Source organism: Lampris incognitus, chromosome 9 (genome assembly GCF_029633865.1).
Source record: "Lampris incognitus isolate fLamInc1 chromosome 9, fLamInc1.hap2, whole genome shotgun sequence".
In the NCBI taxonomy this organism is placed as follows: Eukaryota; Metazoa; Chordata; class Actinopteri; order Lampriformes; family Lampridae; genus Lampris; species Lampris incognitus.
In genome coordinates this window covers 51736222-51754047 of record NC_079219.1, presented here as the reverse complement: position 1 = coordinate 51754047, position 17826 = coordinate 51736222, and the positions used below count along the sequence as shown (strand labels likewise).

General features: G+C 45.5%; 1 protein-coding gene across 1 annotated transcript; it reads left to right on the top strand.

Moving 5' to 3' along the window:
- The first annotated feature begins 296 nt into the window (after positions 1 to 296).
- mcl1b (MCL1 apoptosis regulator, BCL2 family member b) lies at positions 297 to 1924 on the top strand. The gene is made up of 3 exons (XM_056285595.1): positions 297 to 952; positions 1203 to 1453; positions 1603 to 1924. Exons 1-3 carry the CDS (start codon positions 454 to 456, stop codon positions 1717 to 1719), a joined length of 867 nt encoding a protein of 288 aa, XP_056141570.1. The 5' UTR covers positions 297 to 453; the 3' UTR covers positions 1720 to 1924.
- Positions 1925 to 17826: the final 15902 nt, after the last annotated feature.

Genomic DNA, 17826 nt, shown 5'->3' with positions numbered 1-17826 from the left:
AATCAGATCAAATAGGCGCCCAATTCAATCGCGGCATGCCCGAAAAAACAAACGAACGAACAACGGGGTATTTATTAAAATAGCGACGGGAAGCACAAATTGATGTCGCGTTATTTCCGAGCCATAGCCATTCCGCTGCACATCATCACTTACTGTACGCGCCAGGTTTTTCATTTCCACCACAGCGACGCGCTCCCGTGTTTCGCAGACAGGCGGTAGTTTCCACTACGTCACTTCCGTCGTACGTGCGCAGCCGTGGTTCCGCCCACACGGATTTAACGTTGTCTACCGTCCGCCCCGTCCCTTCCCCTACAGTCTGGTCTGCAATGGCGTTCGTGTCCCGTCATTATAGAGGCTAGCTTTTTGTCTCAAACAAGCTAGCGCTTAAACCCCGTAATACGTCTTAAATTTTTTTTTTTAAGATTCGGGCGTAACAACTAAGGTAAAGCTAAGATGAATATCATCTCCACGACGCGGTCTAAACAGGCCTCCTTCGCAGCCGGAGCCATAGGGAGCTGTTTTAAGTATCTTCCGCAAAATGGGGTCGTCGAGGCGCCCATGCACTACGGCTCTGGGAACACTTCCTCGCAGATGCAGCTGGTCTCGTCCACGGCTTCCCTCGTTAACTTAAACGGCGGCTCGCCGGCTCGGCCCAAAGTGCTGGGAGTGACGGCGCCCAGTAACATGGCCAAAACCGTGCTGGGCGATACGGGCGAAGACGGCGGCGGCTCGCTGCCGTGCACCCCGGAGCTGCAGTCGTACAGCGAGGTCGACGTGTCCGTTTGCCCGGCGGGGGACGAGGCGTTGGAGAACGACACAAGGCAACTGCTGGACACTTTTTTCAGAGGATTTACGGGACTTTCTCACCCGCGGTGGACGCGGGACAAGGCTCTGTCGACAATGAAAAGGGTTGTGGAGGACGTTCTCGATAAGCACCGATACGCATACAATGGTAGGAGTTATCTTCTTGGCTAGACTCGGCTTGTTCCGTGCAATGTGGTTTGCGCCGGTTTGAAAGTACACTTTACCGTAATAACAGTAATGCGCACTCAACTTTTAAACTGTGTTGTCTCGGCTTGGCTGTCAGATTGGTTCGTTTGCACATCCTGCCTTTGTGAAATGTCTGTAGTTGTGTTTTTGCAAAGAACGGAGCAAGGTGCGGTTGGAGACGGGGCGAGTACTGACCCTGCGTTCACTTTTAGGTATGATCAACAAACTCGGGCTGGATGACCGAGGGGACGACATGAGCGTCGTCTCCTCAGTAGCGGAGAGCCTATTCAGCGACGGGACCACCAACTGGGGCCGCATCGCCAGTTTAGTGGCCTTCGGGGCAGTTGTGTGTCAGCACCTGAAAGAAAGGGGCATGGACCACTGCGTTCAGCTGGTGGGCCAAGAGATCTCTTCGTATCTGCTCACTGACCAACGGGACTGGCTAGTCAAAGCCAACTCATGGGTGAGTCACTTGTTTACGCAACAGGATGCAAGTGCCTGTTGCATAACTAGTCCATTGTGCGACGCAGACCACGTGTCAAGCAATGTTAGTCATCTTTTTTCACGCGGATTTCCCTCTAACGACCCCTTTTCTTTCCCCCTTGCTCTTAGAATGGCTTCGTGGACTTCTTTCAGGTGGCAGACCCGGAGTCTTCAGTGAGGAACACGCTCATGGCCTTTGCAGGATTTGCTGGTATTGGGGCAACTCTCGCCCTGTTGATCAGGTGAACCTTTTGGACTCAGAGACTTGTCTGTATTTTGTCAAATCAAGGACAGCGGATTTTTTTTCTCTCCCCTCCGAATAAGATCTCAGCTTGCGCTTTATTTTGAGATCTGATGGCTGGAAGATAATGGGTTATTCTCCATAGCTTTTATTTAATGTAAAACTATATTTTTCTAAATAAAGCAAACTAAAATGGTTATGTACCACACATTTGATGGAAATTTCCCTTCTGATTCTGGTTATCCAGTTTTTTCTGGCATATACAGTTCCACTCTTGCAGCACCGTTTTGCAATTTGGGAGTCATGCCGGAAGTATGAGACCAGAGCTCTGCTGAAGACCTTAGATTACCTTAGGCTGGAATGTTAAGCCAAAGCCATAAGGAGGGGTCCAATTTTTCATGCAGTCATGAAGCCAATTTCCATAGAGTATATTCCTAACTTGCTCCTTTCTCCTCTGTTATGGACACTCAAAGCTTGTCTAACAGGACTGGACGGGAGGGGCGGATTTGCATGAGTGTAGCTTCCTGGTTAGGAAAATATTGAGGTTTGTTTAGTTGAGGACTTGTGGAGAAGAGTGAGCACATTCAAGACTTGGTAATGCTGCACCCAGCAAGAGTATGTAATGATTCAGCACCCGTGAATCAACTTTCATTCACAGTCATGTAAGTTTTGCAAATACAAGGACTTTCACGTGGTGAAATGCTCTAAGTGACTAAATGTGGGTGAACAGCACTGTGGCTCCTGGTACATTTTCATTGTGATGGAATATCATGCACCAAACCTTTGGTACTAATATAATAACTTGAGTTTCAGTTGTTGCATTAATCCAACTTCATAATCACAACTATATCTGTAAGCAGCCAGTGATAGAAATCACAAAATCAGTTATAACCCCACACCAGACCACTGTATGGCTTCATGTGGAATTGAACAATTAAAGGTAAAATATTTTGTTTTGTGGCAAATAAATTGGAGTCAACAACAATCAAGCCTTTCAATTGTCAACTAAGTATTCACATATTGAGAATTTGTATAGTACAAGTAGGCATTCCAGCAAGCAGAAGCAATTCAGGTAATCTTGGTGCTGCCCCCCCCCCCCTTGTTAGAAAAAAAACAGCACAACAAACCGGAAGTTTGTAGTTGCATCTACAACCGCATGTTGCTGTGTATTCACACTTTACCCCGAAGGAGAGAGAGAGATGGGACCATTTCCTAGAAGTTCAGTGGGGCTTTTATGTGTCGCAGTCACCTCTGTGCCGTGCACTGCTAGACAGCTGTTAGCATCTCTGCAGGAGCTGGTGCACAACAACACCACCAAACGTGTGAGCCCCAGGCAGCCTTAGAGTTTGGGGTGACGTGCAGTTCATTGCATCCTGCAAAGCTGCACGAACTTAACTGGCTTCCTGGGTGGAGTAGTTCTCGGTTGCCTACAACTAGGCCCGTTTACTAAACATCGTTTGTCTACAAAGTCATGCCTCATATTAGATTCACAAAGCATTTTACCTGGTAAATCTTTCTTTTCCATACGGGGGTAGTTACTGCTTGACTAATGTGATTCCTTTAGAAGAGACGGTCACTAGCTGTGGCAGGGATGAAGCTCTCTCAAGTCTGTTCCTGAAATTAAAACGTGTATGATTTAATGTTTCCTTTGAAATGTCTGTAGTTTCATGTCTCATTTTAGTCTTCCCCCATGTAAAAAATCGTAAGTGCAAGACCTACATGTACGTGTACAATGTGGAAGTGATAGTAATGTTTAAAGGCCAGCAGTGACCTGTATAATGTAAGTAGGACTTGAGTGTGTGTGTGTGTGTGTGTGTGTGTGTGTGTGTGTGTGTGTGTGTTCTCTTTCAAGTATGTGTGCAAATAAAAATGGGCAAAATGAAGTTATGACATCATTGAAAAGGGAAATAGGTAGACCTGGAGGTGCAAGAAGGTGGAAATGCCCCCATATTTTCATTTGCATGTAATTTTTGTCTGGCACTGATGGTGTACAGAAAGGTCAGACCTGTGGTTTTTGCCGGGCTTCCCTACCGCTTGGTGAGAAGTGCTCTGTAAAACATGGGGGGGCCGATGACTGAAGGAGGAATGGGCCGGCAGTACTCGCACCCATCCCATGTGCCCCTTCTCAGATTCGTAACATTTAACATCTGGGGAAAAGGTATGTGTTTAGTTCTTAATTTGCAATATTTAGTTGTGATAACTGTCATAGGTTGTATTTTCTTTGTCCAAAGCTCGATTTCCTTCATGTGTTGATTAGTTCCACCAACATGTTGGCCACCATCACAGATTATTTCATGCAGTCAATGATAATGTTTGTGTCTGATCGCCAGATAACTTCTGGAAATAACTGGAAATAAGATGCACTTGAGGTTTTGTATATCTGTTGCTAACCAGCTTGGGTGGAAGCTGTCAAGGGCAGTGGCTCAAAGGTTCAAGGGGCAGCAAATGAGTATGTGGTACCTCCGTTCCCTTTCTGCACCTCTAACAGTAAAGTTAAAATTTTGAAGAACTTCTTGCTTTTTTGTTTTGTTTTTGTTTTTGCTTGATTCAACCAAGCTCACATAGCCAAGTTCCCCTTGTCATAATCATGACTTTGAAGATCATGGCAGTCAGATGGTGGCAGATAAGCCTAGTGTCAGGGCAATAGCATCATACCCTGTTTTCTTGTATTATTGATGATAATGGAATTTGAGATCATTCAACTGTTGCAGTTACTCCTCATTGTATTTGTGTGGGTAAAACCCACCAAAACACCTTAAATATAATGCGAGTCTAAATGAAAACCATCTCTTGGCCACAATGAATGAATTCTTTCAGTTTTATTTTCACCTCTGCCGTTAGTGATGTGTGTGTGTGTGTGTGTGTGTCAGCGCCCTTGTTTGTTCAGATCCTCCCCGTTGTCTTGGATTACAAGACAAACACACACTCAGGTGTGGGGAGGAAACAGAGCTTCGCCATGACAATGGCTCACAGCAGACCTGGCTTAATGTTCTCCTGCAGCTAATGAAGCTAACTGCCTCCATGGTTACCAATGCACAAATTTCATTGTTGGAACAGACTGCAACACAATGGGGAATTGGGGGCAGGGAGCTGAGGCAATATCATAGAGCAGTTTCGCCATACACAAGTGTATTGGGCTTTTGGGGTGGGGGGGTAGTAAGAAAACAGGCGTCATTGTGTCTTCAGGACGGATATTTTGAGCGCACCAGTTCTCAATGACCTTGATAGCAAGCTAATTGGCTCTATGCATTGTTTAAATCTTTGCATTGTTTTTTTACATCCTGATGTGTAAACGCATACTTTCATAAGGCTCCTATTGGTTACTGGTACAAAACTTTAATGCTATTTGCCCTCAGGAATATTACCACAAATGTTGATGCAGATTTTTCTGGGTTTTTTTCAACATGTAAAAATGCTAAGAGGGGAACTGATGGCGCTTTAGGGAAAAGGGTTCAGAATATCACCAATATGCAAATTCATTTTTGGACCAGGAAGTCTGCACAGTGCAACTCCTTGTTCAAGAAGCTGTCCTAAAGGCCTGTTCTCTTAAAAACATTAACTAATGCATTTTCTATATCTCTTCTTTTACACCAAATTGCAACCTTGTAAGGTTCTTATGTGCTTTGTTGTTTTTGTGCTTTGTTGTTGAGTGTAAATCCTCTTTAGCTGTCAGAAAGCTGTCAGACTTAAAGGTACAATCCTAAATTCAAATGTAAACCAAACAGTCGCCCCGATACAAAAATACAAACCAAGGGATTGGAAGCTGCCGTCCCTCCCAGATTGATTGACAGGTCTCTTAATACAATGACTAACACTAAAAAAACAACTAAATCTGAGTTTCTAATCAGGAATCGGGAACAATTTGTCATTTCTGTCATGCACTTGCGTATACAAAAGAAACAAAATGTTGTTTTACCCAACCCACAGCAGTGCAACACAAAAGATAAAAACACATATCCAAAATTTCCATAAAGGACACCACCAAAAAAAAAAAACGAACACAGTTAACAACACAGACCAAAAATTCCACTGTCCAGAGAACAAACACTAGCCAGCATGACTGTCGGAACTGCCGGTCTGCATGGGCTAGCAGTTAGCTTAGCCTGCCCTGCTTCCGCGTCCTGTCAGACCGCCCTTGGTGCTTCCTCTTGGGCGCAGCTCCGAGCAGGGCCATGGTCCCTGGGCCCACCGGACGCACCAGACCAGGCTCCCTCAGCCGATCCAACGCCAGCTCTCCCAGCCAAAGCCAATTTAAAAACTCCACACGAGTACACAAACTTAGACGTAGACATGGACAAAGACACGGCATAGTCGGTACCGGGTGAAGCCGCTCCAAACGTGAGTTCGCGCCGCCATCTCCCCACATCGGAAACGTTTTCCGATGCTGTAAAAGGCGTGTTCACACCGCTAATGGTTGAAAAGATTGGAATAAAACAAACCCATATTTTCAATTACCGTTGTTGGAAAAAGACACGATGCTTATTATGCATCTATAACGTAAACTCTTATGTATGTAAATATACCACCATTTATATAGTGAGGAAAAAGTCACAGATCAAGCCTTTTAATAATGCAATGGCATTTCTGTGGCATTTTTCATTTGAGTCCTAACCCTAGGTTGTCAGTTCTTATCCCAACCCTTTGTAACAATCCCTCCAACAGTTCCGGCACAACCCTGACACTCCCTTGTTTTGAGGAGTGGCTGTGAACAATGTTCAAGGCACAAGTTATTATATACCTCATACATACTGCACTTTGCAGCATGCAGCTTCTATTGAAAGTTTCGATTCATCGGTTTTCGAGCTTGTCAAAGAATAACCAATGCAAATATTAAGTAAGGTTTATTTATATAGCACCTTTCACAGACGCAATCGTAACAGCTTCACGGTCAAGATAAAACACACTAGAGGCAACAGGGATGAACACAAGTTAAAGCATAACTGGTACCTAAATGCCTGTCTGAACAGGTGGGGTTTTTGAAGAGTCCACAGACTTCAGACTTATTTGGAGACTATTCCAAAGCTTAGTTGCTGCTGAGTGAAAAGCATGATCTCCTCGAGTCTTAAAACGTGTATGATGGACAGTTGGAAGACCTTGGTTAGAGGAGCCAAGAGCTTGGCTCATGGTGTGGGTGTGGGTGTGTGTGTGTGGGGGGGGGGGTGCAGACGGTCCATGATGCAGTGGGGAGCCTGACCATGTAGGGCTCTACAAGTGAGCGCTAAGATTTTAAAATGAACTCTAAGATTAACAGGAAGCCAGTGCAGAGTTGAAATGGGTGTAATATGTGACCATCTGTTGGATCGTGTTAAAAGTCTATTAACTGAAAAATACTTAGGCCGAAATGATGAATGTGATTCATTACCTATACTGCCAGGTATTGGCAGGAACGATCAATCATACTGCTAAAGTGCACCTAGAGTAATGATCATGTAGATTATGAGGTAACAGAAGAGGTGAAAAACTTTTCGTGTGTGAAAGAACAAAATCGACAGCTGCTCAAGTGAGTGTGCAGTTTCCAAATGTACAGAGAATAAATGGCCTCCTGCATCAAGCCCATTGTATAATTGTCAACTAAAGTTAAAAGGCATTTTTGAGTCTCGTGTTTCAAGTCCATTGTATTTTGGAAAAAAATACACAAGTGCACATAACAGCTGTGGTTTCATTTTCAAAATGACTTTCATTTACACCTCTAGGCTCTGGGCCTGTTGTTGACACAAGCAATGAAGTGTTTACATGTTTCACCCAATGACAAAACTTTACTTTGGACTCCTCCTAGACGGTGCAGATCAGTTAGAAAAGAAAAGAAAGCTAAAGCTAGTTGCAGCAGTTGCACAGGAGGTGCTTTACGTGGCGTATTGCGACTGAAGTTTCTTGCTCAAACCAGACTGAAGTTTATTTACAATTTGTGTAACGTGAGACGGCGGAAGACCTTGTCAACCAGCCCAGCGCATTGGCTGAGCGCTGCTCTGCCTCCCCCTAGCAACACCCCGCCCACGCCGATTTAAAAAAAGCAACAGTTTCTGGGAAGTCAGCTGACGCTTGGGTTTATCTTGTAAAGAGAAATGCCGCCCAACCGATACTTACAAATATAAGAAACAGAAATACTTGGAATTCATGTGGACCGAGTTTCACACACACAAATAATGTGCATGTCTCTGCAGGCGAAGGAAACCTGTAGAGGAACACACTAAGTAACATAACTTTGCCTGCTTTTTGTGTACCCTGAGAGTCACACTTGTTAGTTTTAAGGATGATACAGAAGAGACAAATAATTCATTTCATCTCCCGTCAGATGTTCAGCGTCATGAGTTTAGAGGAAACGGCTGGGATTTCTGAGGGAGCTGTCAAGGCCGGCGGACAGGAGGTCGATTTCTCAGACCTCAAGTGTGACAAGAAGCTTCTATGTGTTGTCACCGGCGAAGCTTCAGAAGCAGCTGCAGGATTCTGTTCAGAGTGCGGTGAAGGTTCCCCCGGTTCAGCCGTTGGGAGCGAGGTTTCCTCGTTGTAAACCAGCCCGCAGTGCTAAAGGTTGAATACCAAATTGATCATTCACACGGGAGTGTACCCTTGAGCAAGGCGTGTCAGTTGTGTGTAAATGTGTGAGAGTGTGTGTAAATGTGTGTCATAGGCCGCTGTTTGAAAAGAACAAGCCTTACCTTGTTAATACAAAGCTTAATAGAATGGGGTTTTTTTAAGGCTGTGGGCCGTTGCACAGCGACACCTCAGCCTGAACTTTGAACCCTGAGCTGTCAGAAGTGTGAGATGGATCCTGCTCAGAGGTCATATTTTAACGTGTCCTGTCCTTTTCAGCGGAGTCGTTCTCTATGATCGTAAACTTTATTTTTGGACTTGACTTTTTTTTTTTGTAATTGTATATCCATCCATCCATTATCCAAACCGCTTATCCTGCTCTTACAATGACATGTGTCCTCTGCATTGAACCCATCCTATTGTATAGGAGCAGTGGGCAGCTGCAGCGCCCGGGGACCAACTCCAGTTCTTCTTTCCGTTGCCTCGGTCAGGGGTAACAGCAATACAATATTAAAACAATACTAACAGAAACATCTCCGATGAACATCTATGAGCCATAGTGATGGTCAACGGCCCCTTTTACACTTGGCATTTGATCTGTATCCAGGTTTTATATGGCTGTGATTTGTCCTCATAGCATTTACACCTGGTGTCAACATGCATCTTTGGTTGTGGAATAGAAATGGTCAAATAAATGGGCTGCATTTTAGCGCTTTACAATTTAACCTTACATTCACCCACACCCGTACACTGATGGACGAAGGTAACAACCAGTTCATCAGGAGCATTTAGGGGTTCGGTATCTTGCTCAGTGACACCACATTTTTGTCAGAAGGAGCAGATGATCGAACTGGCAACCCTCCAGACAACCTGCTCTACCATCTGAGACACTACTACTACTGCTTCTTTTGGCTACTCCCGTTAGGGGTCGCCACAGCGGATCATCCGTTTCCATCTCTTCCTGTCTTCTGCATCTTCCTCTATCACACCAGCCACCTGCATGTCCTCCCTCGCCACATCCATAAACCTCCTCTTTGGCCTTCCTCTTTTCCTCTTCCCTGGCAGCTCCATATTCAGCATCCTTCTCCCAATATACCCAGCATCTCTCCTCCACACATGTCCAAACCATCTTAATCTGGCCTCTCTTGCTTTGTCTCCAAACCACCCAACTGGAGCGGTCCCACTAATATACTTGTTCCTAATCCTGCCCTTCTTCGTCACCCCGAATGAGACACTGCTGCCCCCAAATCTTTCCTTCTCAGCATGAAAGTCTTTCTTCCTGAATGTTGTCCATGATTTAGGAGGAGCAGAGAAAGAAACCGCTCTGAGAACTGAAGCCACATTGACTTTCAAATCATCTCCTGATGTCATTCAAGCAAACAACTGGATTTTATTCAGTCCCCACTATGTTTTGGGTGTATTTAGAACTGGAGTTTTATGCAAATACATGTGATTGGATTGCTATCAGATTACTCGAGACACATTTCTATTGTCTTTGGTTTCATTTGCTCTCTGTGTGTTTGACTTCCATTCATCCGCACTAAATGGGAGTTTGGAAATTATTGTCAGTGTTGCAAGTCAGTTGTAGTCTTTGGTAAAGTTAAAGGGATAGTGTGTATTTGTTGACATTAGGTTGTATGAGTTACCATGAAATAAGTGTTATTGATGCAGGAGTATGACCTTGGTCAGCGACCCCCATATTCACAGGTCTGGCTGCTAATTCCTGAAAATAACAGCAACAAACAGGATTGGCAATGGAAAACATTTTAACCCATAATTAAACAAGAAAGAAAAAACTGTTAACCATTCACAATCACAAACCAATACAACATCCTTCACACATCCCCTGATGCTCGATTCTACTTTCAGACCGCTATATATCTTGGAACTACTTTCTGTTGTTTAAAATTACTTGTGTATTAATACACACTGGGGCGGCACAGTGGTCAGCACGGTCACCTCACAGCAGGAAGGTCCTGGGTTCGAGCCCTGGGGTACTCCAGCCTTGGTGAGTCATCCCGGGTCGTTCTCTGTGTGGAGTTTGCATGTTCTCCCCGTGTCTGCGTGGGTTTCCTCCGGGAGCTCCGGTTTCCTCCCACAGTCCAAAGACATGTAGGTCAGGTGAATCGGCCGTACTAAACTGTCCCTAGGTATGAATGTGTGTGTGGGCCCTGTGATGGTCTCCCGGCCTGCCGGCCAATGACTGCTGGGATAGGCCCCAGCATCCCCGCGACCCTGAGAGCGGGATAAGCGGTTCAGGTAATGGATGGATGGATAATACAGACTGGAGTTTGATCGCCTTCTCGGGCATCACGCCGCCGGTCGGCTGTTTCCCAGGAGAACATACAGAGAAAAACATGGCGATGGCTAATTTAGTGTTTTCAGAAGAGTCAAGGTTTTTATTTTCATTCAGTTTTTGATAGTTGTGGCTTTCCCCCGTGTGCTCTACTGGCGTTGACTCCTTGACCTCCTCCTGTAGAAATGGGCTACTTTATATTTGATTATTCTTTAATTACTGATCATCTTACCACGTTACTTCCACTGAGGTCTCATTTCAATCAATCGATGGAGCTTTTTTGGGGGGGGAGATTTTTTAGAAAATGTAGCATTAAAGCGTACGGGACCTTCAACCGAAATCAAACGAACTACTCGGCAAACAATTCTGGTTGATATTTGGTTTGAGACATTAATGTGAAGTCGTTTCTTCACTGCTCAAACGGCTGTTGTAAGAGCGCTTCTCTCGGTTCACCATGTACCTGACAGCCGGACGGTGACCCTGCTTGAGATCATAACCACTCTCCCGTGTTTTGTTGATAATTCGCAGTTAGAAGAAAAACCAAGAGGAGCGCTGGTGGGTTTCTGGCAAAAATTCCCAGCTCATCATTGACAGGAAGAGAACGAACGCCAAGCCAGAACAGTCTGCAGCAGGTACTTCCAAATTTGACCCATGCAGGGATGAAGTCATTGTTTGTTTGTTTTACTTTCATTTTCTGTCAGCATTCTTGCTGTGGTTGTCACCATTAACAACTGTGATTCTACAAAAAAAAAAACCAAAAAAAAAACAGCTCACAAAACAACACAAATCATCTACTGAATAGTTCATGTCTTCATATCATAGAGGAATGAATATCTTGGAACTTTACTCCAGTGTTTGAGTTTAAAGGAACAGTAAACTCAAGGTAAAAATACAGTTAGATATATACAAACTAGTGATTAATGCAATTACTGTAAAGAGTAAGAGCTCCTACAACTCAGATCCGTGTCTCTGAAAGTCCGTTGTAGTCAGGTGGTCCTCATCATGGAGGATTCCATGTAAACTGCGTGAAGGTGTTGGAGAAATCCCCGGATGTCTTGTGTAAATACTCGGGCATCACGTGGGCTCAGCAGCACACAGCCAGTAAGACTGGGAGCACTGGGACGGCAGCTCATGACATGAGGCGTTTGTTAAAGGACACTGGTAGTCTGACTCATACTGGCTGCCTTCCCAGTCACTATCCACCACCTGGTCTGTGGAGGCTGATTTGGGCTTTGCGTGTTTTGTCTCTCCCGTATTGAAGAGTGACACCGGTGGAGGTTCTCAGCATTGAGCCTACCGGTGCAGTGCCTGTTCAGAATGGCCCCATTGCTTGGCCTGCAAAATGCTGCTTGCAGCTTTGTTGACAGCCACTCAGCCAAACAACTTCACACTCGACACTGCACTTCCTTGGGTCCTCAGCAATACACCTGCCAAGTGTGAATTCAGATCGGGTGAACGGTTGTCGAGAAAATTGAAGGACAGACATACATACAGACAGACTCCTTCCATTTATTATTTGTGTAGCCCAATAACACAATTACAAATTTGCCTTTAGTTGGATGTGACAGGGCGACATGGTGGCGCAGTGGTTAGCACGGTCGCCTCACAGCAAGAAGATCCTGGGTTTGAGCCCCAGGGTAGTCCAACCTTGGGGTTGGGGGTCATCCCGGGTCGTCCTCTGGGTGGAGTTTGCATGTTCTCCCCGTGTCTGCGTGGGTTTCCTCCGGGGGCTCCAGTTTCCTCCAACAGTCCAAAGACATGTAGGTAAGGTGAATCGGCCATACTAAATTGCCCCTAGGTATGAGTGTGTGTGTGTGTGTGTGTGTGTGTGTGTGTGTGTGTGTGTGTGTGTGTGTGTGTGTGTGTGTGTGTGTGTGTGTGTGTGGGGAGGCCTGTCCAGTGTGTCTCCCCATCTGCTGCCCAATGACTGCTGGGATAGGCTTCAGCATTCCCATGACCCTGTGAGCAAGATAAGCGGTTCAGATAATGGATGGATGGATGGATGTGATGGCACACATCGTTCTTCCAGCAGATTGCACGGCGTCTCCTAGTAGCATTACAACAGCAACCCACTACTTTATCGCTAATAGACAAATTTGACTCACTTTTCTTACAGGATCTCACTGAGATCCTGTAACATCCTGTAACCTGTAACCCACACACAAGCTGTAACCCACACGTTACATGTTCTGTTCTTTAAACTTGAGGGGAACCTTTTTAACTACAGCCCGTGGAAAGTTGGGCAGAGAACAATCCATTCTCAATGTTGTTCTTGTTCTAACTGAAGAGGGGTATTTCTTGAAGCAGAGACTAAATGTTGACCACGCACTGAAGGATCTTGTGGATCTGTGGCAGATCAGCCCATTTTCAACCTTGTCGATACGCAGACAAGTTTTATCAAGTATCCATCCATCCATCCATCCATCCATCCATCCATCCATCCATCCATTATCCAAACCGCTTATCCTGCTCTCAGGGTTGTGGGAAGCTGGAGCCTATCCCAGCAGTCATTGGGCGGCAGATGGGGAGACACCCTGGACAGGCCTCCAAGCCATCACAGCCCCAGCTCTCCCCCCCCCACCACCACCACACACACACGCACCTAGGGAGAATTCAGTACGGCCGATTCACCTGACCTACATGTCTTTGGACTGTGGGAGGAAACCGGAGCACCCGGAGGAAACCCACACAGACATGAGGAGAACATGCGAACTCCACACAGAGGATGACCCGGGATGACCCCCAAGGTTGGCCTACCCCGGGGCTCGAACCCAGGACCTTCTCGCTGTGAGGCGACCGCGCTAACCACTGCGCCAGCGTGCCACCCTTTATCAAGTATGTCAGTAACAAAAGATAGCTGAAGACATAAAAAAGACCACCGCTTGCCTCAGTAAAAAGCTAATTCTTAATTTCTCGACCTGAATAATTAGCAACAGATTAATTCAAACGCAAAGGCGCTGCACAGCCTATCTGCCTTTTAACTGGTGTGAATGTCATATGTCTTCTTGCTTTGTGTTCGCTGGTGACACACTTAGTTATTAGGGAACTGTGCAACAATGAAACTGGGTGATGCAAACCACTATGAAAGTAGGTCACCCATTTCTTTTTCACAAGCTGTCAATGTGTGAACCTAAATGAATTATGAGAGAGGCCAAATTGACAGCAGTGCCCCAGCGTGCTGTGTTTGCAGAGGCATCGTAGGTGGGAGTACAATGGTGGCCGGTGTATCTTTTCATCACTTCTGGTATCTGCCGGAGTCAAACAGACAGGTCCGGTCCTGTTTGACCTGAATGCCACCAAGGTGTGATATTGTTATGTCTGGAAAAGCCATCAGGTGTGTGTGTGTGTGGGGGGGGGGGGTCAAATGGTCAGTGTAAGTTAACCTTTCACCTCCCCTGTCTTTGTTTAACATATGTTTTGCAAACCATTTGCAACACAAGAGTTTTTGCGAGTGACTGATGGCCGTTTGTTGACATCTGCAGCCTCAAATGTTCCACACAGCAATTCGTGGCGCGTACCAGGTCTCTAAACCCACTGACCTGCCCGGCCGCTGAGTAGGCTGACCAAACAATGCTGCTGCTGGTCATCTGTGGATGTGGTCATCTGGGGAAGCTTAGCATGTGGTAGAACAGTAACTCATATGACCGCTCTCCATTTAGCTGCAACAAATGTGGACTCGTGTCTCTTTGTGTCACATGTTTGTGCACCATGAACCTGGGTTAAAGGTCTAGTGATGTTGCAATCCCTTTATCTCATTGAAAGTCAGCGGAGGATGAGCTGAGGAGTCCCAAGATTTAATCCCATGACCAGCGGGATAATTACGATCCTGCGCCTTTTTCATTTGGAGTTTGGATCAACTTTTATCCCCTTACCGCAACCGGGATTCTTATCCCGCCATCCCTTTACTGCCCTTCAGCGTGCACATACACACACACATACACACACACACACACCATGACCTCCTCCATGGTTCATAATCCTACTCTTATTGCCTACCCCCTCTTTTTTTTTGTTCATGCCGCTGTCATTTCCTTGTGTAACCTTCTCTCTGTCTGTTTGTTTTGTCTCCAAACCACTTTGTAAAATGTTGTTGTAAAATAGTGCCATGTAAATAAAGTTATGCAGTGAAATACTGAACACAAACTGTTGGCAGTACGTAACTGCCTTGGTGGACGTGTTCATACCAGTTGTTTAGCCCAGTGTAGAGGTCACCACTCCAACCAGCACTCTCACTAGAATTCCTTCTGGATATGACTTCTGGATTCAACTTCTGGATTCGACTTCTAGATCTGGCTTCTGGATCTGGCTTCTGGATTTGACTTCTAGACACGACTTCTAGATCTGGCTTCTGGATCTGGCTTCCGGATTTGACTTCTAGATCCGGCTTCTGGATCTGGCTTCTGGATTTGACTTCTGGACACGATTTCTAGATCTGGCTTCTGGATATGACTTTAGGTTACATCCAACTGTGACATTTACTTTTAGAGCTTTGACCGTTTTGCAACCTGATAAGCTTATGGGCAGTTTTCATTGCATGATCCCTGTCTGTGTGCTTGCTGGATTCTGACTTCATTTGAATGTCCCCTCATTTGATTTAATTGTGCTGGCCCACATTCCTTAATGCAAATGAGAGGCAACATGTTGACAGACCAACCCGGTCTTCAACTTGGCCTGTCCAGTGACCCGAATTACAGAGTTCAGAGGGACCTGTTTACATTTGAAACACGATTTACATTTACATTCAGGTTCTGAAAGCCACGTGACATAACCTGAGTGCCTCCATGTTAAGATGTGGGTCAACAGGTATAGTAGCTCTGCTGTAGTGCATGACAAACACCCACTGCCCATCACCGTGGCTCATTTGGGTCAGTGTCTGAAGAGCAGAATGGTGGGAGATGTGTGGGGAACAAAATCTTAGCTGAGACATAAAATTTTTTATTTTAATATCCCCAGCGATAGACAATCTTTTCTTTGTTTTTCTGTGATACTGTTCAATCAAGTAAGGATTTGTACGTAGAAATGGCCGTCTTCTAGATTCAATCCCTCGACATCTGATAGACCAAATACTGCACATGGGGTTTTAATCTCCATTTTTTTTTCTATATCTTCACCAGATTTGACCGAGTGCTCCCGTTGCCCTTTCCCGTAGTGTCTTAGAAGGGAATTCAACTTGGAAATGTAAGAACAAGTCTATGAAACAACGGTAATGGGAGGGCTTTTCTAGATGCTTTGCTATTGTTTTGTCTTCCAAGCAAGGCCTCTATGTGAATTTGGGTCAGTACAAGGCTTTCATCCTCCCACGTCGGTGTGGAGGGTGGGGGATTACGACACAGACAAAATAAGCACTTTGCTGATAAGCGAGAGGCCTTGCCAGCCCCAGCCTGCCTCCTCCATATTATCAGATGGCTTTGTAGTAGAGCGCTGTTTAACCCAAGATTTACGTAATTTTCAAAGTATGCACTTGATCTTGTGGGTCTGCCATATTGTGGAGACAAACAAAAAGTTACTTTAAAAGGTTATGGCAAATGGTAGAGAAAAATAAGTGTGGATCAAATGGGTATTTGGGACATTGAGCACTTTTCTTTTTGGCTTTAAGTGACTATTGGTGATTTTAATTTAGAACACTTTATACTATATGAACAAACTCGTTCTGCGTCCTGACAGCTATCAAGTGTAAGTAGATGCACTGAGGACGAAATCCAGTCTTTGCGGCCACCCAAGACGCAGTAAACACACAGAACATTTTCTCTGTGCCCGCTCCTCATCAGCCAGTCAGGAGAGTTCTTCACAAGCCACTATCTTCACTGGCCCATACTTGCAGTCAGTCTGTTTGCGTGTTCATGCGGCTCTGGGGCAAAAGCGAGGGGGCAGATTCTCTTGCAGCATGCCTTGATGCGTGCTCAAGAGATTCAAGATACAAAAGGTTTATTTGTAGCATACTTTATGTACAATTACAATAAGCAGTGAAATGATTTTGGCAAACTCCAAAACAGCGCAACAAGAGACATGGAACAACAATAATAATACAATGAGAATAAAATAAAAATACAATAACATTAAAAAAAAATTCAAAAAAAATATCTGGGGAGTGTACGCAAGGTATATCTTGATAGATACGTATATACAAGTCAAGGCAAGTCAAGTCTGTAGGTATCCCCACCCTTATAAACAATACAGTGGCATAATGACTGAAAACAATATGTTTCATATGCAAATTACCGTGATCATTAACTAGACTTAACAATGGCCATGTGTACTATTCACAGAGGATTGGGGAATGGTTGCAATCACAGCATTGTAAGATGGTGACAGATGAACTCTTAGGCCTCCCCCCTCGGTTCAGGGATGGTCGTTCCCTCTTCACATAGATGGCCTCTTTGACTCCTCATTCAAACCAGCGTTCCTCCCTATCAAGGAGGTGCACATCCTCATCCTTGAAAGAGTGGCCACTGGCCTGTAGATGGTGTAGACTATGGAGTCCTGGCCTGACGTGTTAGCTCTTCTGTGTTGTGCCAGCATCTGTTTGGTTTCCTCGATGTACAAGTCACGGCAATCCTCCAGGGACATAACAGCGCACACTATATTGCTCTGTTTGTGCCGAGGGACCCGATCCTTGGGGTGGACCAACTTCTGGCGTAGTGGCGTAGTGTCTTTTGGGGTTTGAAAGCAACTTTTTTTTTATATACTTACCCCTTTTTCTCTCCAATGGTATCCAGCCAATTATCCCACTCTTTCAAGCCGTCCCGATTGCTGCTCCACCCCTCTGCCGATCCGGGGAGGGCTGCAGACTACCACATGCCTCCACCGATACATGTGGAGTCACCTACCACTTGTTTTCACCTGACAGTGAGGAGCTTCACCGGGGGGATGTAGCACGTGAGAGGATCACGCTATTCCCCCCAGTTCCCCCTCCCCCCTAAAGAGGCACCCTGACCAGCCAGAGGAGGACACATACCCACATTCGGCTTCCCACCCGCAGACACGGCTAATTGTGTCTGTAGGGATGCCTAACCAAGCCGGAGGCAACAGAAAGCAACTGCATCTTGATGTTTGGAAAATACACATCTCAGCTTTTCCGACACTCCTGCCACATACGGAATCACCACTGGTTTACGCTTAGGCAGCTGTTGTCCTTCTCCTCTCTTGGATCGGCTGGTGCACTGTTTGGGCGTCTTCCTAGCTTTGACAAACATCCAGTTAGGATAACCACACTTAACCAGGGCCAGTTTAATGTGGGATTTCTCCCCATCCCCGGCCACTGTGTCGGTGGGGCGGTTGTCAGCTC

What these genes read in the sequence shown, in the direction of transcription:
- mcl1b (XM_056285595.1), top strand. Translation starts at nt 454, where the DNA reads ATGAATATCATCTCCACGACGCGGTCTAAACAGGCCTCCTTCGCAGCC. An exon ending in GCACCGATACGCATACAATG is followed by an intron (nt 953 to 1,202) that starts GTAGGAGTTATC and finishes GTTCACTTTTAG; the next exon opens with GTATGATCAACAAACTCGGG. An exon ending in TAGTCAAAGCCAACTCATGG is followed by an intron (nt 1,454 to 1,602) that starts GTGAGTCACTTG and finishes CCTTGCTCTTAG; the next exon opens with AATGGCTTCGTGGACTTCTT.